This window comes from Simochromis diagramma, unplaced genomic scaffold (assembly GCF_900408965.1).
Source record: "Simochromis diagramma unplaced genomic scaffold, fSimDia1.1 OVJJ01000385.1, whole genome shotgun sequence".
NCBI classification, from domain to species: Eukaryota; Metazoa; Chordata; class Actinopteri; order Cichliformes; family Cichlidae; genus Simochromis; species Simochromis diagramma.
Window position 1 is genome coordinate 903484 of NW_024386751.1, and position 24918 is coordinate 928401.

The 24918-nt window shown below is 44.0% G+C and overlaps 2 protein-coding genes and 1 long non-coding RNA gene across 4 annotated transcripts in view; 1 reads left to right on the plus strand and 2 right to left on the minus strand.

Annotated features, from left to right (window-relative positions):
* Window positions 1-12870: 12870 nt before the first annotated feature.
* On the minus strand, window positions 12871-17359 carry inhbab (inhibin subunit beta Ab). Its single transcript, XM_040023480.1, has 2 exons — window positions 16223-17359; window positions 12871-14420 (listed from the first exon to the last, which is right to left on the minus strand). Exons 1-2 carry the CDS (start codon window positions 16620-16622, stop codon window positions 13645-13647), a joined length of 1176 nt encoding a protein of 391 aa, XP_039879414.1. The 5' UTR covers window positions 16623-17359; the 3' UTR covers window positions 12871-13644.
* Window positions 17360-19308: 1949 nt separating this feature from the next.
* On the minus strand, window positions 19309-22469 carry LOC120728534. Its single transcript, XR_005694739.1, has 3 exons — window positions 22345-22469; window positions 21929-22261; window positions 19309-19320 (listed from the first exon to the last, which is right to left on the minus strand). It is a non-coding gene; the product is annotated as an uncharacterized LOC120728534 (long non-coding RNA).
* A 7-nt stretch (window positions 22470-22476) lies between these two features.
* The window catches only part of amph (amphiphysin), a 38159-nt gene continuing 35717 nt past the window's right edge, over window positions 22477-24918 (plus strand). For both annotated transcript variants that reach the window (XM_040023492.1, XM_040023500.1), the window contains exons 1-3: window positions 22477-22604; window positions 23040-23120; window positions 24145-24199. In XM_040023492.1, coding sequence (XP_039879426.1) covers window positions 22536-22604; window positions 23040-23120; window positions 24145-24199 — 205 coding nt within the window. In that variant the 5' untranslated portion in view covers window positions 22477-22535. The remainder of the gene's footprint in view (window positions 22605-23039; window positions 23121-24144; window positions 24200-24918) is intronic.

Sequence of the window (24918 nt, forward strand, 5' to 3'; positions counted from 1 at the left end):
TTGATCAAAAACACCTCACCTGTAAAAATAAACTAACAGTCCTGATGGAAGGAGAAGGTCCTCACCAAGAGTTTAGCAGGGATAAATTTAGCCAGCGCGGACAGAACAAGCTTCATTAGATTACATCATGAATAAACCCATGAGGGCACCATCTGCGTCATTTTGGTCTAACTTCATCAGCACTACTGGCACTGCAAACTTAAGCAGCACAGAAACTCTGAGGAGCTGCTCTTTCACCAAAAAGTGACCCTTGATGAGTTGCTCGTTACACCTGGTCAGGAGAGTTTTGTGTTGGAGGGCATCATAGAGGATCTAAGGTTTCATATTGTCCTCCTGCTCACTGCATCTAGGTTTCAAACCTGTGCAGCATTTCCTGTTGTGGACTACGGATACTCCACTGGCTTGACATTTGGAGTCCACCTCCTGTGGACTTATCAAACACAGAATAGTCAACCTCATTGGGGGTGAGACTGGGGAGCTTTTCGTTTGAGTTTAATTATTTCAGCATTGTGCAGAATGCTTTGAGGAGTTCCACAAAAGACAGCGTTTTCTTTGGATTAGTGGGTTTCATTACTTTTGTTTGGTTAGCTTTAGTGGATGTCCAAATCCATGTATTGAAGACATAAAAAGTCCTTTGGGGCAAGTTTGCATGACCTCTGCATCCCTTAGGTGTGGCTGATCTGCCAGGTTTCCTCCTAAGTGCAGCGGAGAATGTGGGTGATGCCTCAGGAACATTTTCCTGATTTATAGGGTGTTACCGGTTTCTGCTTATTGTCTGGTGCAAGTCTAATCAAGTACCTACCACAAGTATCTGTCTAGACTAGGATTGAGATTTATTCTGGATATACTGGCACAGACTCTGTGGCATTATCGTTACTGCTGCACTTGTTCTGGTACACATGTCTATGGATTTGTGGCCTAACAAAGTACCTGGTTGGAATAATGAAATGCTTGTTTGGTTAACATGGCTAACATGAAACAGATAGTAAATCGAAAAGCGCATGACAGGAGAGATTACAAGGAGGCACAAGAAGGTCCATAGACCGTGACAGGAAGTTTTATTCTGGCAGCTTCTCTGTAGGCACCTTAGCTGTGTTCGGAGTTTTTATGAGAGCTTTGTTGAAGCTTGATTCCTTCTTTCTTGGCATCTTGGGGATGTTTTGCTTGACTAGAGAATCTGGAGGAACCTTTAGGTATGCCACTTTGGTTGGTGCTTATACATTAATTCTAGATTTGTTATTGGTTGCTGGGCTTTTGATAAAACATTGTGGTGATTTTTTATTTTTGTTGCTGCAGACCATGTGATGTTAGACATTTGTGATGACCTCTGGCAGTCCCTCTGTGACCAACGTTTTGATTTGGTCGCAGGTCTTAACAACTTCTTACTGAAACTAGCTGCAAGGATAGATCTGCCAGATGGGGCAAGACACTCCTTGCACTCTTCTGCATCAGTTATACAGTTGGAAACATCTTGTAACATGCACCAGATGTGCCATAGCAAAAGCATCTGCCAGTCGTGTACTTCCCTTTACCAGTGGGTCCCTCGTTCTCAATGTGATCCTTTTCTTTAAGGCTCCTGGGTGTGGGACCTGGACCTGCTGAGATCGGTGGGGCTGTTTGGTAGAACAGACTCTGCGTGGTATGAAGTTTTATGTAATGGGACATTTACCATGTATTATTATTTTTATTTTATTTTTTTTAATTTATTTTTTTAATTGAAATTTTTATTCCAGTCAACAACAACAACAGATTATAATTTTAAATAAAAGTACTCAAACAGTAACCGAAAAAGGAATAGGCTGAAGCCTTATGGCTTATACTTATCCTATCCCTTACCCCCATAGAAGTAATCAAATCCTTAACCAAGAAAATAAATAGCATTGATAAATAAGTTGTATAACAGTTTGAAAAGAAATCAATGATAAATCAAGAAATTAAATCAACACAAATTTTTTTTAACAAACCAAATTTCTATAACCTTGTATGATACTAATTTTTAAAATCTTCCTGAAGAATGACAAAGAAAAACACATCTTGAGTTCATCATTAAGTCCATTCCATAATTTCACTCCCAAAACTGACACACATCTATACTTAACATTGGTTCTCACTTTAGGCATTTCAAACTTATAAGACCCCCTCAAATCATATTTTCCATCTCTTAGTTGAAACATACTTAAAATACAAATTGGAACATTCTTTTTCATCACACGATATATCATTTCTAAAGTTTTAGAATATATAATGTCCATGAATTTTAACATAGATGATCCTACAAAAAACTGGTTGGTGGACTCCCTATATCCAACTTTATTTATTATTCTAATAGCTCTTTTTTGCAATTTAAATATTGAATCCAAATATGTTTTGTATGTGTTCCCCCAAATTTCTGCACAGTAGGTCATATAAGGCAAACAAAGGCAAGTATACAATAAATAAAGGCAGTTCTTATTCAAAAAATCTCTTGTTTTATAAAGAATAGAAATAGACATGGATAATTTCCGTTTCACATGTTCTATGTGGGGCTTCCAACAAAGTTTATCATCAATAATTACTCTAAAAATTTTGTCTCATATACTCTTTCAATTTCATCATTATTTAAATTCAATTTTACTTTAATATTACTGTTACTACCTCCAAATAACATAAATTTTGTTTTACTTTCATTCAATGATAGTTTATTAAATACAAACCATCTATTTAACTTCATGAGTTCTGTTTCCACTGTTTTCAGTAATTTCTTTATGTCTTTTCCAGAGCAAAATAAGTTTGTATCATCAGCAAACATCACATATTTTAAAGTATCACTGGCTGTACAAATATCATTTATATAAAGTAAAAATAACTTAGGTCCCAAAACAGATCCTTGCGGAACTCCACAAGTTATTTTTCTAAGTTTAGACTTCATGTTATTAATACTCACATATTGGAACCTATTATTCAAGTAACTATTTAACCAGAATTGTACAACACCTCTTAAACCATACCTTTCACACTTCTGTAAAAGTAAAGAATGATCTATCGTATAGAAGGCTTTACGTAAATCAATGAACACACCTATTCCAAACTGTTTTTCATCCACAGCCGTTGCAATATTTTCAATAAATTCCATCACAGCTAGAGATGTTGAGCGATTTCTTCTGAACCCATACTGATGATCATTCAATAAATCATATTTATCAATAAAAGAATCTAGTTTGTTTGCAAATAGTTTTTCAAGAATCTTTGAAAACTGAGGCAGTAAAGATACCGGTCTATAGTTTGACACAATCTGTTTATCACCAGTTTTATATAGTGGGATCACTTTGGCAATTTTCATTTTATCTGGAAAAATTCCAGTTTGAAATGATTTGTTACAAATGTATGTTAACGGCTGAAGGACACTATGAAGAACTTCTTTAATTAGCGACATGTCAAGGTCGTCACAATCCGTGGATTTTTTACTCTTGAATTTACTCACCACTTCTACAATGTCACTCTCACAGACTCCACCAAGAAACATTGAGCTACATTTACAAGAAGTAGAATCTACTTCATCATTTCCTCCTGGTACAGAAATCTCTTTTGCCAAGTTGGGACCTACATTAACAAAGTAATCATCACAGCCTCTGCCACCACATCAGATCAATTGCTCTGGGCTCCTTTGATCAGCTCCATCACCTAGTGGGGGTGGGGGGGTCATAGTTTGGTCCCGCCTTCACTGTTGTGATTGGTGTGGGGGTAGGGACAGGCTTAGGGCGTCGGGGGGTTCCCCGGAGGCATCTTCCTTGGGGGGCTCAACCCGGGGTAGCGGTCATGTCCGGTTAGGGGCTCTGTTGGCTCTCAGGTGACTGTTTCCTCGCGGCTGCGTGCAGCGGGGCTAGGGGAGGGTCTGTGCTGACGGACGTGGGTTACTGACCTGGTAGCCTGGCTGCCCCTGGGTGGGTCTGGGATGGGCGTGAGATTCTGGGGGCGCTCCGTCTCTGGGCTGGGGCCCGGGCCGGGCCTTGGGGGCTTGGGTCCTGGTTGGTGTGTTGCCGGGGTTGTGGGCGGGTGGGTGCATGGGGGCCCACCCCTGGAGCAGGGTGCCGCCGGTGCATCGAGCCACCTGGGGGGCTCTTCAACTGGTGGGGGAGATTGTCACATCTTGCAGGAGCTTTCCTCTCCTCGGGAGCTCTCTCTGCAGGAGGGGGAGATACAGGAGAGGTGGAGGAAGATCTCAGCCTGGGTGTTTATTGTCTTATGTAGTCTGGAAGATGAGTGGATGGTGGGGTGGGTGCAGTTTTCTCTGTGGTGGGGTTGGGTGGACTGTCCCGGGCTCTGTGGGGCCGGGAGGCGCTGCTGCACTGGGCCCCGGTCTGGATGGGCCTGGGCCCCCTTTCCCTGGCGGGTCGCGGAGTATAGGGGTGCCTACTGGGGTCAGCGGGGGAGCTGGCCCCAGGGAGGGGTCACCTGCCCCTCCCTTCCTTCCCTCCCCATCTCCAGCTGCCTCCCTCTTCCCGTTCCACCACAACCACCCACACATGCAGGACCTTGGAGTAGGGGTATGTCACCAGGGTGCAGAGGAGGCTACCCCCCCCCCCCCCCCCTGTCCCCTTCTGGCTGCCTCTGCCTCAATTTTATCCCACAACTTAGACATTCACATTACTCACACTCTCATTACACATACATATAGGATCTTGGGGGTGGGCACGATACACGGAATCCAAAGTACCATCAGGGTGTACACCCCACCCCTGGCGTCGTTGCCCACCTCTCAAGGTTAAATACACGTAGACATTGAGGGCTAGCAGGAGGGACCATGCGCTTACCTGCTGCTCTCTGGCAGGTAGCTCCATGCCCTCCTGGGTTTTAAATGCACCTTAGAACACACATGCATCAACACTACAATGAGCGGGTGGAGGGAGGTTTGGAGTCTTCTCTCACCCCCGTTCTCTGCGACCTGCTGGAGCGGGGGGGCTAGGAGGAGGAGTTGGCCGTCCGACTGCGGTCTGGAGTGTGGGGCCTCCCTGCTGCTGCGGAGTCGGGGCGGTCTGCCTCCCCCCACCGCAGGGAAAAGGGTAACACCACCTGGGTCTGGGTGCAGTTCCCCCTTCAGGGGTAAGGGTACCTAGACCCGGTTTGTAGAGTACGCTTGGGGAGTGTGATCGTGTGTACAGCGTCTCTTTATGTCTGTCTCCACGTTGGTTGAGTGTGGAGTAAGTGCATATGAGAGCATGAGGGTGGGAATGGATGTTTGTATATGTGTGTGCCTGTATTTCTGTGTCTATATGCCAGGTTGGGTGTCAGGCGCCACCTCTCTGGGGACATCTCAGGCCCTCCAAGGTTTGGAGGCCTATCTCCCCCTACCACCACTTCCCCTGCCGGTGGCGGACTCCCTCAGGTGTCGGTGCGTTGGTGGTTCTTTGTGTCCGGGGGTGGGTGTCCAGGTACACACCGGCTCACTCCTTGGCGGCCGCTTATCGGGGCCTGGAGCCTGGGGCTCGCTCGGGCCACTTCGGAGGTGGGGTGCCCCCGGCCTCTCGGCCTGGGGCTCGGTCACTCAGGCACGGCTGGCTGCCGGCGGAGCTCACGGGCGCGTCACTGCAACTCCCCCTGGCTTCTGCTCCGCGGCTGCTGAGTGAGCCCTCATCTGGGACTCTCCTCAGCTCTTTCTGGGACAGTGGCGCGGCTGCCCCTCTGTTGGTCTTCCTTGGTCTCTTGTGTTCTGGGGGCCTCTGGATGTCTGGAGTTTTGATCTCCTCCATACCTGCTTCATGCCCTGGAGGACGGGGCTGTGGCCCCCCCACACCCTCTAGCAGATCATTACATGAAGGAACCTTTTAAAAACAAGCGCGTCCATGCTCACAGGTGTACACACGGGTGATCACACCCACAAACTACACCCTTTTTGGCTCCTACCTCAAAGCACACTGTTCTGTTGATCTTATGTGCTGCACAATAATGTTTAATATTTAGTATTTACTGTCATATTCCCATATATCATTGTGATGCTGTTTATTCTATTACTCTTGTTCTCTTCTGCTTGTTTTCTTTTTTTCTTTCTCAGCAGGTGATCCAGGTGATTGATATATGCATTTTTTTTCCTGCCCATTCTGTTGGTTTTTATTTTTTGCCCTTCTCCCCCGTCCCTCTTCTCAGCTGTATCTCTTTCCCTCTTTCTTTCTCCCCTTCTTTCCCCCAGTCAAGTCTGTCCCGTATTCAGTAAGTGAAAATAAAATAAACAATAAAAGGTGAATCAAATGGACCATTACGGCAAGGCTGGGATGGTCAATTTGGTAAAGTAAATCCGTTGGGCATCTTTTTTTGCCTTTAGACAACAATTCTGATGGCAAAAGAGCCAAACGGGACAGGCAAAAAAAAGAAAACAAAACAAAACAAAGTAATCATTAAATTCATTAACTATGCTCTCAGTATTCTCAATCACTACATTACCTCTTGTTACAATACGTGTTGGAGAACATATATTATGTTGATTTTTTATTATCCTATTTAATACACTCCAGGTAGCCTTAATATTACTTTTATGTTTTTGAAGCAGCTGTTCATAATATCTTTTCTTTTCATATCGCATAATAGATGTTAATTTATTTCGATATTTCTTATATTTGTCTTCATTTTCCTTTGTTCTATGTGTCAAAAAAAATCCTGTATAACCTATTTTTCTTTTTACAGGCTCTTTCCAGATGTATTATGTCATCATAACCCCTGCTTTGTGAATAAATCTGCCTTTTTTTTACCTGACAAACAATGACAGAGCTCATTTTTTAGTGTCCTAAGCCAATACTGAAAGAGCAGGTGGGGATGACTGAAACATGTGAAACAGGCTCTGTGACCATCTGTCCTCCAGTCAACCCAGTGTAGTGATGCTTCAGTTTCTGACTGCAGTGACTGTCTGTCACACACTTAAACCAGTAAACCCAGTGAAACCAGTGTGTGGGTCCAAACATTGCTCAGTTAACATTTCCGGCTGCAGAGATGCAGTGAATGAACTCTGACTATTTGCTCAGTCTCTTCCTCTCCAACTGTTTGTATCTCTCTGAACAAACTGAGCTAGTTTGAGGTCAGCCCTGCAGTGAGCTCCAGCTGATCTGTACTTGGTTCACGTCCGGTCACCCAGGGCCTCCCCTCGCTAATGCTCATCCTGATGTAACAGCTGATGGTGGAGATTGCATGCTTTGCCGTGATACTGGGAGATGCTGCTTAGTGTGTACTTCACTGTGTGGTTTACTGTGCCAAGGGCTGAAGATGAATGTGGGAATAAAGAAACATCATTGACTAACTTTTTGTTTATATTGTGCCACCAAAACATAATCCATCCACTTCACTGTGCTGTCATCAGCTTAAAGTCATTGAACCTGAGGCAGGTGACTATGAAGAACATCACAGCCGGGCCTTTTCAGTGTTAGCTGGTTCGATAAAACAGCCCAGTCAGAGATGAAGGGTATCACTGTGATGGTGAATAGGCCAGCAAATACATGTTAACTGGGGAAAGGAAATTCTGATAGTCATCGTTTTTAAAATGAATGTTAACCATGTAGGTATTGAAAAATGACCAAACCAGGAAAGTGGTATGTATCATAATGCTGTGTGAGTCAAGCAGGATACATATATATACATACACACACACACACATACACACACACACTCACATATATACACACACACACACACACACACACACACACACACACACACATATATATATATATATATGTGTGTGTGTGTGTGTGTGTGTGTGTATACACACACACACATATATACATACACACACACCACAACTAAAAGGAACATTAACAGGACAGAACACTCAGCATTAAGGGCTCAGGGACATTGTGACAATGGACCACAGGAGACACAGACAATACAGTGGGGCAAAAAAGTATTTAGTCAGCCACCGATTGTGCAAGTTCCCCCACTTAAAATGATGACAGAGGTCAGTAATTTGCACCAGAGGTACACTTCAACTGTGAGAGACAGAATGTGAAAAAAAATCCATGAATTCACATGGTAGGATTTGTAAAGAATTTATTCGTAAATTAGGGTGGAAAATAAGTATTTGGTCACCTCAAACAAGGAAAATCTCTGGCTCTCACAGACCTGTAACGTCTTCTGTAAGAAGCTTTTCTGTCCCCCACTCGTTACCTGTATGAATGGCACCTGTTTGAACTCATCATCTGTATAAAAGACACCTGTCCACAGCCTCAAACAGTCAGACTCCAAACTCCGCCATGGCCAAGACCAAAGAGCTTTCGAAGGACACCAGGAAAAGTATTGTAGACCTGCACCAGACTGGGAAGAGTGAATCTACAATAGGCAAGCAGCTTGGTGTGAAAAAAATCAACTGTGGGAGCAATCATCAGAAAATGGAAGACATACAAGACCACTGATAATCTCCCTCGATCTGGGGCTCCACGCAAGATCTCATCCCGTGGGGTCAAAATGATCATGAGAACGGTGAGCAAAGATCCCAGAACCACACGGGGGGACCTGGTGAATGACCTGCAGAGAGCTGGGACCAAAGTAACAAAGGTCACCATCAGTAACACACTACAACGGCAGGGAATCAAATCCCGCAGTGCCAGACGTGTTCCGCTGCTGAAGCCAGTGCATGTCCAGGCCCGTCTGAAGTTTGCCAGAGAGCACATGGATGATACAGCAGAGGATTGGGAGAATGTCATGTGGTCAGATAAACCAAAGTAGAACTTTTTGGTAGAAACTCAACTCGTCGTGTTTGGAGGAAGAAGAATACTGAGTTGCATCCCAAGAACACCATACCTACTGTGAAGCATGGGGGTGGAAACATCATGCTATGGGGCTGTTTTTCTGCCAAGGGGACAGGACGACTGATCCGTGTTAAGGACAGAATGAATGGGGCCATGTATCGTGAGATTTTGAGCCAAAACCTCCTTCCATCAGTGAGAACTTTGAAGATGAAACGAGGCTGGGTCTTCCAACATGACAATGATCCAAAACACACCGCCCGGGCAACAAAGGAGTGGCTCCGTAAGAAGCATTTGAAAGTCCTGGAGTGGCCTAGCCAGTCTCCAGACCTCAACCCCATAGAAAATCTGTGGCGGGAGTTGAAAGTCCGTGTTGCTCGGCGACAGCCCCAAAACATCACTGCTCTCGAGAAGATCTGCATGGAGGAATGGGCCAAAATACCAGCTACTGTGTGTGCAAACCTGGTAAAGACCTATAGTAAACGTTTGACCTCTGTTATTGCCAACAAAGGTTATGTTACAAAGTATTGAGTTGTATTTTTGTTATTGACCAAATACTTATTTTCCACCCTGATTTACGAATAAATTCTTTACAAATCCTACCATGTGGATTCATGGATTGTTTTTTCACATTCTGTCTCTCACAGTTGAAGTGTACCTCTGGTGCAAATTACTGACCTCTGTCATCATTTTAAGTGGGGGAACTTGCACAATCGGTGGCTGACTAAATACTTTTTTGCCCCACTGTATATACACAAGAAAGAATCAGGGCAGAGAAGAAACATGTGAGGAACACAGCTGAACACAGTGTGACTGATGAGATGGGAAGCAGAACAGAACACAATGCACACAGGAAGAGTGCCATGGCAGGGATCACCGGTGTGTTTGTAGAGTGGACCCAAAAGCAGAAATGGAAGAAATGAACTGAAGTTTAAACAAAAGCGAGCCTTTATTGTGACTGATGCAAAAAAAAACAGATAAGGAAGGCGAAAACAAAGGCAGACCTAAACTACAACTTAAACTGGGAAAAGACATGAATATGAAACTGAACGGGAACATGCAAAAATGTAACTGTGCAATAATCAAAACAGCATGAACAAGAACCTGAACAGTAGGGGAAAAAACTCTGTGACCTGACGTGAAGACAAAGAACAAAGGAGACAGACGACTCAAATACACAGGAGGATAATGATGGAAGTGGAAACACCTGGGGAGACACAGCTGACACTAATGAACATGACGCCATAGGGGGACCAAAACTATACACACTGGACATGGAAACACCAGACTCTTCAAAATGAAACAGGAAACATGGAGCGACGTAGACATGACAGCACAAGCCGGACAATTAGAACATGGAACCGAGGAGAGACTAACGGACATGCATTACTGAAAGAAAAAACACTGAAGACAAGAAAAGACTCATACATCAGGACATGTGGTAGACTCAAGTACTCCCTCAACTTAACCTATTTCCAATATAACATAAGAAATCAAAAATACAAAATAAACTCAAACTGCTGGTGCACAGAGCCAGTGCCTGACAACGGGAAACTGAAAAAATAACACGGGAAGTACGAGAGACACACTGAGGCTTAGCCTGACCACATACAGAGGGCACGAGCACAGATAGACATCAATAACACAGGAAACTAGACCCAAGATGACAAGGAAACAGAGGAGGAATGATAACAAAACTAAGAATACAAATATTAAACAGGGATCACAACTATTGCATCGAAATCAGGGAAAGAATCGAAATCGAAACACCCTGAGTCACAGACAGAGTTTCAGTAGTTTATAGTGTAATTAATCAGATCTGCCATTCAGATATTCCAGAGTACATGTGGCCTTTAGCCTTTAATACTTGTAAAATACATTTACAGTGTGTATTATCGTAGGGTCTTTACCTTACAATAAGGCTCATCAAACACAGTGAGGCAACTGTCGTCATGATATAAATTCAATTCCTTTTTTCAGTTCAATAAAAATGAATTGAACTGATGCCCGATGTAGACCTGTGGAAACCAAACATGAATTCTCACTAACATTATATATAATGTCATTAATTATAAACAAAACCTTCAGGAATGATTTCTGTTTTACAGGCAATACATCTATCTCTTTCATACAGCACAGCTTTAGTAACCAAAGGGTATCCCACTCGTTTCTAATGGTAATAATGTATTGTTTTATACAGAGGAAACATGCTACACATTTCACAAGAACACACATTTTAACCAATGTGTTAAAATATAAAGGCTCAGAGCAGCGTTGACTCCTGTTTTTTTTTACAGTATATGTTCTGCCTGTTCATGATGGTTTGTGTTATTGGGGATCTAACCCGTCAGCTGTAAGGATCTCACTTTGTTTAGAACAAAGACAATGGACTGATGTTATTGGTGGTTGTAACGTTGGACCCAAGAAACATAAGCTGGAGCAAATATGATGACAGCAGAACTTTTATTTAATACTGTGGTTTTTACTGGGACACAGACACTCCCACTCTCTCTCTCTGTTGTCACGTACGCTTCCCTCCTCCGACTGTCACTGCCAACATATAAAGAGACACAATCACTGTCAGATCCCAGCACACTTGTTCACCCCGCCCCTGCGCTGCCCCGGGAACTCACTGCGTCACCCCTCCTCTGCAGCTGGCCAGAGACCACACCCACGCCACAGTGGTTTTCTCATGTAATTGCCATCTAAACCATATCTCTGTTTGTGTGAATTTAAACAATTTAAGCTAAAAGTTAAACTCTCGCAAATTCCTCTGTTTGGGTCCAACAAGTTCAAACCTTCCAAATAGTACCTCTCTGAGCTGAAGCTGGTCATTGTCCAAAGAGTTTCATCAGTGCCCAGAGTGCTGATAAGCCTGATAACCTCAGTAACTGCTGGAGTCTCTCCCAGGATTCAATGGGTGAGGGTACTGGCCCTGTTTCCAGCCAATCACAGGCATCTTAGCTTAAATGTTTCTGCATTCTGTTTGTTTTTTTTCTGTACTTTTGTCTACAACCCTTTCGGATATATTGTTTTTTCTCAGCCTGCAGCTCTGTGGGCACGTTTGAAACTGACTCCTGATGTTGTGTTTCAGGCTCTTTTCATCAAGTGTTTCTGTGCTCCAGTACCCAGAATTCTTTGGGTTTGCCTCAACAGTCTTTGTGGTTCTTAAACCAACTTGTTAACTCAGCGATGAGTTTGTAGGTCAGTGAACAAACAGAGCGCCACCATGCCAGCTGGCTGCTCCGCTGCTTTCAGCCTGCGAAAGGTTTAACTTTACCACTGTCAACAGCCAATCAGGGGGCAGAACAGACAGAGGTGAACGTGAAGGAGCCTCTCAGTCTGCCAGCCATCGCTCCCATTTTTACCTGAAGACAAAGAGCTGGCTCTCAGATTTCTCCATCGCTCTGAATGGCTTTGTGAATGTGTGAAAACAGAGTTCAGCTCAGAGCTGAGGGGCTGGGTGTCTTTGAACACATGCGTCAGGAGTCCAGCCTGCATGTCCAGGCCAAGATACTGAACCCATCAGGGTGTCAGTGTGTTTGTGGATGTTTGAAAGGTGCTTGAGTATAGAAGAAAAGTATCTGTATGAATGAAGCTTAGAGGAAATGTGCTTAGAGGAGAAAAGAGCTATTTAAGAACAAGTCTGTTTACCATTTACAGCATGAATAACATCAGAGAGTAGCTGCCTGAAAGTTTCCCATAAGCACGTCTTCCTCTGAAAAGAGTTAGGGTTCGAGAATCAAATAAAGGCTGGTTGCAAAAAAAAAACCCCACTTTGAAACCTGAAAACCAAGCGGCTGGGTGCCAGCAATCACACCAAATCTGAAATAAAATGACTGATCTGCAGTAAATGAAATCACTTCCTGCTTTTCAGATCTTCATTTTGCTTTAGTCAGGATACACTTTAGTGATGTTTGAGCTAGCCCAAATCTGTGATATTAACTCATGATTGACCTTAATAAACCTTTTAAAACAGGGGTGGGGAACTCCAGGCCTCGAGGGCCGATGTCCTGCAGGTTCTAGATCTCACCCTGGGTCAACAGAGCTGAATTACATGATTAGTTCATTACCAGGCCTCTGGAGCACTTCAGGACATGTTGAGGAATCAGCTGACACATCTAAAACCTGCAGGACAGCGGCCCTCGAGGCCTGGAGTTCCCCACCCCTGTTTGAAAGAGTTCATAATGGCTGAGCTGTTCTCATATTTGCAGTGCAAGGTTTGTCCTGAGGGTGGCACGAACTCTCAGAGAGTCATTGAAATGCAAAGACTTGTGTTATTTAGAGTTTTCCAAAGACAGAGACAAAATGTGGATTGGTAGTCCGTTTAATGAGAAAACAATCAATGGAAATAAATTACAGAAACAACATATATTACAATTAAAGATTGATGTGAAGAGAAATGTCTTCAGTTTGTTTTTGTTTCAGCAGATTAAAGGTTTAATCTGACACAGGTGGATTTCAGCCGTTTGTCTCTCAGGAAAATGAACCAAACATTTGTCTTTGGCTTTCATCTGAATCCAAACTGAGGCAATGCATCTAGAAATACCTATTACTGTGCAAATATCTACATTCAGTGTGTTTCATAACAATAACGAAAATAACGTTTGGCTTCAGCAACCAGATTAACTACTTTCAGCTTCAGTGGAACATGCTAATAATGTGGAAATGTTCTCTGAGCAGCAGAAAACCAACACTGATGAAGCACACAGAGACATCCACGTTGCATAGTATCCTCAGCACATTCCAATGTGGAAAAGTCTCTCCCAGTATGAAACACAAAAATTCACTGAACACAGGAGACTGTCTTTCCTGGGAAAGAGCATATCAGATGTTTCTTCCTGCAGGTTGCAGGTTTCATAGAATATTTCTCAGAGGTTCTCTGACAGTTTCCAGAGTCTTTTCCACGTCTGGTAGAAGCAGCAGAGCAAAAGGCAGCTGTTCACGAGCAGCCGCACTCCTCCACGATCATATTCTGGATGTCCTTCTTGATAATCTTCTGCTCTTCGTTGTAGTAGAGCATTGACATTGCTCGCAGCCTCGTTGGCACGCAGCACGACTTGATGTTTTGAAATGGGCTGTAGCCTCTCATGCGATAATGGTTGATGACCGTTGAATGGAAAGACAGCGGTGAGCTTCCAATGCTTGCCATGTGGTTTGGACAGTCGCCTTCGCAGTAGTTGGCGTGGTAACCAGCCGGAGCGATGATCCAGTCGCTCCAGCCGATGTCTTTAAAGTTCACGTAAAACTCTCGTTTGCAGCAGATGCGGATTTTCCCATCGCACTGCAGAGCTCGTTTAGCTCGGCGCTTAGCCACCTCCTCTTGATCTCGAAGCGCCACCATGAGGAACGGCCGGTGTGACTGATCTCGTCCCGTGGCCGGTTCACCGTTTGCAGGCGTCAGGACGGGAGCGGCACCTGCTTCGAGACACAGAGGACAGGAAATCCGTAACCTAAGAGGACTGCTGCCGCCGTCCAGTAGATTCTGAACAGTGCGAGGAATGGCGAGGGTGTGCCAGCCACTACGACGGGTGTCCGCCATCTTCTCTGAAACACAGTCCTCGTCATCATCGTCACGATAAAGCCGCAGCATCACTTTGCTTCTCAGGCGGTTCATCTTTGACATTTTCAGGAAGATCCAAACGTTTGCCTGCTCCACCACAGACGAGCCACTGCCCTCCCTTGAAATGTCAAAGGTCACCGTGTTTGGCCCGTCGCCTGTGAAAGAGAATAGTTAGGACATTAGTGCTGTGTCACATTTACTGCTCAGAGTCAGAAAATTTCAGTCTAAAACAGTGCGATCTCTGACCCTTGACAATGACAGAGGGGCGTTCAGAATTCAGTCTGATAGTCTTTGACCTTTGACCTCTCAGATTGTATTTTAAGTGGAAACTGGATGGGTTAATGTGGTTTAGGGTTAAGTCTGGGTGGATTAGGGTTGGTGTGGGCGATAACCTGTGTCTGAGTTTGGGAAGATATCAAATGAAACGTGCTGAAGACGCCTTAGGAAAGACCAACTTCATCTGGCAGTTTGTTTTTCCCTGAAGGGAACAAACGAGGAACTTGAAACCATGACCCCGCTGACGCACCCCCCCCCCAGATAGAAATTTTAATGAGTGAACAAAGTCGATGTTCTTAACAGTGAAAGCTCGAATGGAGCTTCAGCCTCTAAATATATTCAATATGAGGAAAGGCACTAAAAAAAGACCAGGCCTGATTTCAGGGAATGATGTTAATGATGTTAACAAGCCTGGTCATATAGGACACTAACCCCGCCCCCACCCACCCGACACCACCCCAACAAAAAAAAGCCCGTCCTGTCTCAGCGCTTCCTTCTTTGTCTCCTGTTAGAGAATAATTAGTGAGGCCCAGATTTATCTGAATGAACAGATTATTTACGCGCTAAGATCACTTGGTATGCTCGCCCAAATTACTGTGCACTAATTTGGGCGAGCATCCTTTGAGGGGCCTTTTGATAGAGACAACTATTTATAGAACAAAGCAAAGCAGCAATGTGACGGGTCCGTATTCACAGGAGATTTTAAAGGCTTTGCAACCATCATCATCTTCAGTAAGTCACAGTGGATTGAGAGCAGGTTAATGACAAGCAGCAAAGATTCTGCCAGCAAAGATCTACCGCTGTTCAGACCATTGTTTCCCTCATCTTTCATCTGTTGAGACTTTCTCCAGCTGTTGTTCTCAGTGAAAATACTCTGTAGATTTAAGATGTCCTCATATTGATTGTTACTCTGAGTCTTTGTGACCCAAACCAGCAGATCATTTGAACATTCCTGTTTGAAGTAAAGTTTGTCCGCTAATTGGTCACCAGTCTGTCTGATGGACATCTTCAGTGACTGTTTGAACTTTGATGAGAAGCTGATTTGTTAGTTTACATTTTGGGGTTCAGAAATGAAAGAAACAAGGCTGTCGTTCCATCAGAGAACCCTTCCTTGTTTCTGTCAACAGAACAAACACGTTTATTTCACTCGGAGACAAACTGGAAGTTTCAGCACTGCAGTAAAACACATGAATGTGAGCTGAATGTTCTGACCTGAACATGAAAACCTGTGGCTGAAATCTGTAAACACACTTTGGCCTCTTTGGATTATTGTGAATGAGCTGAAAGAGCAAACAGACAGTCTGACATCACTGACGGTCAGTGAACCTCTGAAGAGTCTGACTCCACAGACTCCACTGAGTCTGGATCTGCTGACGTTAATAACCGAACCCTAACCCAGCCAAGAGAAAATGTTCCCTACAGACACTCTTTAATCCATCCTGAATGTCAAAGGCTCATCGTGTCTTCAGTTCTTACATTAAAGGGTTTTTTTCTGCCAGACGCCTCCTCGCAGAATTAGCTTTAACCAGTCAGAGGGCTCAGTGGTGAGCCTGAAAACTTTCTACGGCTGTATTTAACCAGAACTAATAACACTAATAACACTGACCCTGAACTCAGAAACTGGATGTGTTCTCTGTCAGGACAAGAAGATAAACCACGCCTGATGTGCCGTGGGACTCACCTGGCTCTCCAAAGGTGATTATTTCAGATGGCGGTTCAGGTGGTGCTGAATTGCCCGTGCCCTGGCCCTCCTCCTGGATCTCCACACTGCCGTCTTCAGCCACATGGGCCACGTGAAGTTTCTTGATGGCGTTGAGCAGAGCGGCACGAGGAACTGGCTGTGTCAGGTTGGGCCGGGCGCTCAGGTGCAGCATGTTGAGAATGTGACGCTTCACTGCCTCCACCATGTCACTCTGAGCTCCGGACGAAGACGAGTTCCTCCTCAGCTGAGGCAAAGAGCACGAAGGACAGTCAGAAGACACCGCCGAGTCCTGCAGCCGTGGTGCCGGAGAGATGGTCGGAGAGGCATCGATGAGAAGCCATGCTGAGATGGAAAAGACCACGGCAGAAAGAGAACACATAATGGTTGGCGGTCTGATGCAGAGTAAAAGACAGTAGAGTTTTTATTTGAAACAGGTTTGAGATTCTTCAGATGAAATCCTCTGAAATTCAAAAGACTTCAGGGCGGAAACTAGAAACCCTGACGTGAAGTCGCTGCAGGTCTGATGCGCTGTGAGGCTTGTTCTGGTGTTGCTAGTCCTCCTGGTGCTGGCCCGATGGTCCTGAACTGAACGAACAGTGTGCAGGGTCACTCTACTCTTCCTCTCTGCTCTGTTACAGTAATTATACCTCTCAGCCTGTTTAATCCCTCCCTCCATCCACAGAGGTATTTCCCTGTGAGTCACACACACACACACACACACACACACACACACACACACACACACACACACACACACACAGTGAGTAAAGTCTCTCAGAATACCTCAGGACTGTTTGTGGAGTTTCCTCCTGAATGAACGTCACGACATAAGAGGAGGAGGAAGGAGGAAAGAGGAGGTAGTGTCCCTGATTCATTCACCACACACACACACACACACACACACACACATGCACAGACACACACAGATGAGTCAGCGTAGCGTCATCATCACCTCACGTGGAGGAGAGACTGTCGGTGTGAAATAAATTTTTAGAATGGAGAGAGTTTGTTCTAAAGACCAGTCCTGCACAGAGCAGATGGAGCGTGCTCAAAACAGACTACCACACACGCACACACAGTGACATCAGCACGCCCTCTGCTGGTGGGAGTCAGGACCTACAGTGTCCTCTTCACCTGAGAGGGACCCTCTGAGTCAGTGGCTCCTATAAGTTCACACAGGTCTGTCAGCTCTGTGGCAGGAAGGAGAAACATCGGGAATATCCATGTGTGGATGTCAGTGAACTGACCGCAGATGTCCAACCTGAACGGCTGTAAAGCCTAAAAATGTGATGCCGTCATAACACAGGTCAAGCGTCAGCTGAAAATGTCACACAGTCACTCGTTTGTTTGATCAATTCAAGATGTCAACTGGCAAGAAGTGCTTTTTTTTGACAAAATTCAAGTAGATGTGAATTTTTGATTGATCTCACTTTTAAATGACGTAATGCTGTTACATCATTTAAAGCAGAAGCTGTTTGAAGCATCCTGTATAAAGATGAGACCAGCAGATGATTGGACTAGAGTAGGGTTGGGGAACTCCAGGCCTCGAGGGCCGGTGTCCTGCAGGTTCTAGATCTGACCCTGGGTCAACACACCTGAATTACATGAGTAGTTCAACACTAGGCCTCTGGAGAACTTCAAGAGGAGGTCATTTAACTGTTTAAATCAGCTGTGTTGGATCATGGACACATGTAAAACCTGCAGGACACCGGCCCTTGAGGCCTGGAGTTCCCCACCCCCTGGACTAGAGCAATGATGTCAGTGCTGAGACTGACAGCGTGGAAAAGCGATGCAAAAGAACAGAAGCAGCAGTTGAGTGATTACAGATTATTGAACTTACACATAAGCTTCATTTCACTTGCTGGCCCACGTCCTCATTTTAGGTTTGACAGTGTTTTAGTCGATAAAGGTGAATGGCTTGGACATGAATTGAGCTGCGGTTTGGGGAAGGCCTTGAAGGGGACTGGCGCCGGCTCCCGGGCCTGGCAGATCCCCATGCACTAAATAGAAGAGAAGAAGTTAAAGAAAAGGGAAGGGAGGGTGGGGCACATAGACGAGAACGAAAAGCATGTAGAACTGAGGTAACATATATAGATAAGAACTGGAAGGAGCGTGTTTGGAGATGTGGTCCCGCTCCAGAAATTCAGATACTTTATCTCCAGTTCAACATGGCTGTTGAGTGACTGGCAGAGTCATCAGCTGCACACCTGCAGAAACATTAGGACCCACACGGCACAGAAAATAAATCTTACTGGACAGAAATGATCATGTGACTTCTTTGTAAGTGACTCATTTCCCCACTGACACTCTACATCTGAACTTCAGGGTTCCCCCACCAGACACACTGATCTGTGGAAAACAGCACTCAGGAGGTAGTGGGGTTTTGTGGTGTTTGGTAGGTTGGTGGTTAGAATCCAATCTGCATGTTGAAAGTGGTCAAAGTGCCCCAGGTGCACCCATCGAATTTACGCATCTGCATGAAAACTGAATGAGGGTGAATGTGTGAATACAGACTGCAGGGTTTAACATGCTGTGAGTGTTCGCTGTGGAGCAGCGCAACGTGAAACCCACTGATGTCTGAACACGGTTGGCGTGGAACGAAGAATTAGCAGCTAACTAACCCTATGAACTACATAACTGTACTCAGTATTCTTACAGTGTCATAACAAATGTAACCTTTATAATAATAATAATAATAATGGATTGGATTTATATAGCGCTTTTCAAGGCACCCAAAGCGCTTTACAATGCCACTATTCATTCACTCTCACATTCACACACTGGTGGAGGCAAGCTACGGTTGTAGCCACAGCTGCCCTGGGGCAGACTGACAGAAGCGAGGCTGCCATATCGCGCCATCGGCCCCTCTGGCCAACACCAGTAGGGTAAAGTGTCTTGCCCAAGGACACAACGACCAGGACAGAGAGCCCGGGGATCGAACCGGCGACCTTCCGGTTACAGATACGCTTCCCAACCCCCTGAGCCACGGTCGCCCCTATTATATATTATAAGACAGAACTGAAGAGAAGGGGCTCTGAAACAGAGCCTGATGATCAAGAGTAAATTTAAATAATGTTCTAAGCTGGAAACGATCTTTTACTTCAACAACACACAAACAGAACCGCGACACAAGCAGGACTCATGGAAACAATCCGGTCATTAAGTCTGATGTCATCAGCCGTGCCTGAGCCCAAACTCCGCTGCAGGTCCCAAAGTCAAACGAACACTGCAGCATCACTGAAAGTTAAAAACTGTCTAAATTTTTCATCTTTAATAAAACGATCAGCGTCGCTGCTTTACCAGGTGTAACAATTAAGTTTAACATCCAGGCTTCCATGAAAACAAAAATTATTAAATTTAACAGAGTTAGAAGTTAGCAGGAAGTTAGCTCGCTAGCTTCCATCTAAACATGATATAGCATGTTCTGACTGAGAGATTTATGACACAATTCAAACGTACAGCTCTGTTATCACTTCCAACATAAATGAAGACAGAAAACTAAACAGCAGTGACGTTTGTAGGGTTACTGAAGTTGGCCTAGCTGGTATATAATGATGTGCTACGTGATCACTAGCGACACAGCTATGTTAGCATAACATTAGCACAGTGAAGCTGGAGGATGAACGCTAACTTATTTCCACTCGATAAAAGTTAACGTGAGGGTTCAGAATAGTTAGGGACAAATGCAATCGCATGGCAGGATGCTGTAAACGGACCAAACTTCAGTCAGGAGAACAACCGAGATAATCCATCCACAATACGAGGTTAGTCATTAATATACTGCTGCATGGGCTGTAGTTACATCGGAAGGTTTTAAAAACTGAGCTTTAAAATGAACAGTGGTAATAAAAACTGAGAAAAGCCGACAGTGATCACTGACTGTTTTTAGGGGCTTGTTAAGATTAAATAGAACTAGATACAAAACATTAAAACATGTTAAAAACACAAAAGCCTTATTAAACGTAGAGTAGTTTGGGCCCGGAAGCAGGATTCATCTCGTCATCACTTAAAGACCAGATAGTCTTCTCCAACATGTAGTTTGAGGCTCTGCTGCCCTCTGCTGGTTTTTTCTGGACATTAAATTCAATCAGTTCAGCTTTAGTAATACAGCACCAAGCGATAATCAATCGATAGGGGCCTCAAGGTGCTTCATGCTGCCCTGACAGGTGTTACAGGCCTGGACAGGGGCAGACGTTGTTGGCGACACATTGACAAACTGCTCTATAAAGCAGCGGCCCCCAACTCCCAGGCCACGGACCGGTACCGGTCTGTGAGTCGTTTGGTACTGGGCCTCAAGAGTTGAGGCTCGGGTGTGAAATGTATGGTTTTCAGGGTTTTATCGTTAACTCGGCTTCCCTGGGTCTTTTCCCGTGTGTTATGAATAAATTTTCTAAACAATTTAGTCAACTTTATATTTCTTTTGTAGTTGTGTGTCTTTACTTGAAAGAAATATTTACGCGTTACCATAGCAACCAGAGAGCATTAAGGGGCAGAGAGGAGTAAGTAAGTAAGTAAGTAAGTAAAATTTATTTATATAGCGCTTTTCACAGATAAAAATCACAAAGTGCTTTACAACACAGAAAATGGGAATATAAAAACAATATAACAGTAAATAAAACAATGTAAAACAATAAAACTATAAAAACAGCATAAGAAGAAATTAATCAAATGCTTTTCTAAATAAAAATGTCTTCAGCTGTTTCTTAAAAGAATCAATGGAGTCCGTGCAGCGAAGAGAGGATGTTACTCTCAGTGTTTTTTCAGGAGCACGCTGCTAATAAAGTAAAACATTTACACAGTGAATTCACATTTATTATTATATTTACAAAATACCACAGTTTTTGTTTTGGTCGTATCATTTTATTTTGTTGTATTTATCTGCCACACCTTAAAGGCCGGTCCATGAAAATATTGTCTGAATATTAAACCGGTCTGTGGCGCAAAAAAGGGTTGGGGACCGCTGCTCTTAAACACCAGCCAGAAAACAAAGTGAGGCAGAAATGATGTCAGTGGGATCACAGACATTTACCTCAAAGAGATCAAAGTCAGCAAATACAGGTATACATTTCCCAGCATACTGTCTTTTTTTGACTTATTAAATCAAAAAATCTATCTAAATTGTGGTATGTGAATTGTGGTACGTCCTGAGATTTGATTTTCACACAGGTGTCATCCACATATCTGAACCAATGACTTGGTGGTGTTCTGAGAGTGGTCCTATTGCTGACGTTGGGCTCATCCTGTAATCTCTTACAAATTATCTCCAACACTTGAGTGACTGGAATACAAGTGAAGGGAGATGTAACATCGTGCGAGACCATTGTTTCATCTGCCTCCACAATAACATCTCTCACCTTTTCAACAAAATCCAATGTGCTCTGGATGTTCAGGTGTACAGAGCTGCCCACCAACGGGCTGAGGATCGAAGCCAGAAGGAAGAACTCCCTTTAAACACAAAGTGGCCCCACACAGGTTAGGGTTTGAGTGCTACTCAGATGTAATTATACACACACAGGGGATTGAATAAAATAAAATAAAAGATTCATTAAAGGTGTGTTTTAGCTTTGATCATTCCAGTAACTTTGTGGTGAACATTATGTGTGTGTGTGTGTGTGTGTGTGTGGGGGGGGGGGGGGTCAAGATCTCTGTCTTAATAAATAAATAAATGTGGGTAAATCCCCAGACGAAACATGCAACTATTTTCCTGGTAATAACTGAAATGAGTAAAGAAAATCAACAGCCTATTTATGCAAGATCATTCATAATTTTATTGTGGGGGTTATATTGGCTGGGTCGGATTATTGGGGGGGTCACAACCCACCTGGAAATTACGCCCCTGGATCACTCTGCTGCTACACAACCAATCACTCCTTATTGATTATTGATCAGAGATCATGACCCATTAGTCCACACCTGGTTGTTGGGGTTAGCTGTCACACCTGTCACAGTTGAAGGAGCTTCTATGCGAGGGTCAGGAGTTTAGCCCATATGCGCTGTCAGGCCTTAACGCTTGTTCACCTAGAAAAAGAACGTTTTGTTGCTTAATGACGTCAGGACAGGCTTTACATCACTTCCTGTTTACTGTAGATTTGAGTTAAAACCTGAAATAGCTCGTGAGTAAGCTGCTCCACCTGCAGATTAACCCGTGACAGTCTGAAAGCTTCGCGGACACACACACACACACCGTCCAATCAGAGGAGCACTGAGTCCTCGGCCCCGCCCCACTACACTTACACACCCCTCCCCCTCCCGTGTCTCCGGTAATCCTCCGCGCTCTCTCGGTGCGGTCGTCATGGCGGAAATCAAAACGGGAATCTTCGCTAAGAACGTGCAGAAGCGCCTGAACCGAGCCCAGGAGAAGGTGAGAGTGGGAGGAGAGGAGGAGCAGGTGATGGAGGTGATGCGGAGGGCGGATGGAGAAGTGGTGCTGGAGGCTGCAGGAGGCCCGGTCACCGCCGCTCTCTAATCCGATCGCTCACACATGAGGATCGATGTTTTACTGATCATCTGCTATTGAGCCGCTCGGAGGTCACGTGATTAGCTACGGGCTGAGGAGAAAAATCATCAGAAACGGAAAAATCATCAAAAACAAATAGAGCGCGTTCTGATTGGCTGAAGCAGATCGTGATGTCACGTGTGCGGTAAAACGCGTCACGCACGTTTTCCTCTTGAAAATTAAAGACGTTAGTGACGTATTTCCCAGGTCCAAGGTCGACAATGTTGTCCACGACGTGATGACGTCATTGTGCTACCTTAGTTTTATTTATCAGGCGCTTTGATGTGATTTCTCTTTCAGGTTCTGCAGAAGTTGGGAAAAGCAGACGAGACCAAAGATGAGCAGTTTGAACAGGTGGTCATCAACTTCCGGAGGCAGGAGGTAAGACGATACCTGGGATAACTAAGTGAAGCGCTTTACAAATACAGGCCGTTTACCAGGCCAACTTGGCTTAGTTTACTTACAGATTTTATACAGAGCTGGAAGGTCGAAGACTTCAATGCTCTGCTCTGGATGTACAGCTCTCACTGACACTTGAAGACAAAGGCAGGATAATTACTGACAAACTGGTTAATAAGCTGAACTTGACTGTCTCCATATTTGACCTCATTATAAACCACTGCTGGTGGGAGCAGGTGTTACAGTCAGGCAGTGTATATGTAAAAACACCAATGTTTGATCACTGTTTAATCAGCATTCACATTAATTTCAAAAATTCAAAGACTTTTAATTTTATACAGATGTAAATGTTTAAAATAAGAGTTGCTTTAAAAATAAAAGCAACAAAATTACATTGTGATTTCCTGGTAAACGGTAAGCCATTCTCTGATGGGGAGAAACTGCATGATATATGCTTTAACAAATTTCCCTTTGACCTGAAAGGGGCCAGGCAGCCACGTGACCAGGTGTTTTTAATGCCCAGGCGTGCTGTAGATGAGATCTCAGCCATTCTAACAGATCTGCAGTGGCCTTATTTTCCAGAGATCTGATTTGTTAGTTGGCAGTTAACATAATATGTGAATGGAGTACAGCACCACTTACCATGACAATGTAACCTGGTAAGACGTAAACACTCTGTGTAACCTTGAAAACACAGTTAAACTTTAAGGTACCTGGATTCCAAATCCTGTGTCGTAGAGAGCTCAGTTCATGCCTTTAGTGTGAAAAACCTCAGTTTATGTTTGATTTGATTGATATTGTGCATAATCACAACAACGGTTGCCTCAAGGCACTTTATATTGTAAGATAAAGACCCTATAATATAAAGAGAAAACTCAGACAAGAAACTGGTGACAGTGGGAACGAAAAACTCCCTTCGAACAGGAGGAAACCTCTGCAAAATGTGGAAACCAAATTCCTCCAGTGTAAAATAACTGATATCACATGTTTGTATGTGCTTTGCCAGACTGAAGGTTCTCGGCTGCAGAGGGAGATGAAGGCCTACATGTCTGCCATTAAAGGTCTGTATGGTTCATTATCTACGTGATACAAACCTCAAATGAAAGAAACGTCTTCAGTGACACTTTGCATGATTCACAGTTTATAATGATCTTTCATTATCTAATGCTGCAACCTACTTGGAAAGTCAGAGCAGCCACAGAAGTAAACAGTCCAAGATGGCGGCAGTCAACTTTGAATCTGTACTGCCACTGTGGTGTATTTGCAACTCACTAAATAAGACATAGAGAGTACTGACCAGGCTCTATCCATGAATGTGCTGCAGGGGAGTTTTTAAGTACAAAAAATATTATTATGCTGTATTGTCAGTAATAACTGAAGGACTCTATCTTGCTAAGAAACAAAACAAATCCTGTTTTGTTTTCTCACATTGCAAACTTTCTTACTGAAACATATGAACTCAGGAGTGATGCCACTGCTGAATTACGAGGTGCCTGGAATGTGGCATCAGTTCATCCTCTGTCTTAAAAAAGCTTTTTTAGTTTCTTCCCCTTCAAGACTACTTTGTTATGATTGGCTGCCCCTCACTAGGATTCTATTCAATATTCAATTCAACTCAGTTCAGTTTTATTTATACAGCACCAAATCACAACAACAGTCGCTTTAGGGTGCTTTATAACTAGGGCTGGGTATCGTCACTGATTTCTAGAATTGATTTGATTCCGATTCACAAGGTCCTGAATCGATTCGATCCACGATTCGATTCAGTTCTATTTGCATC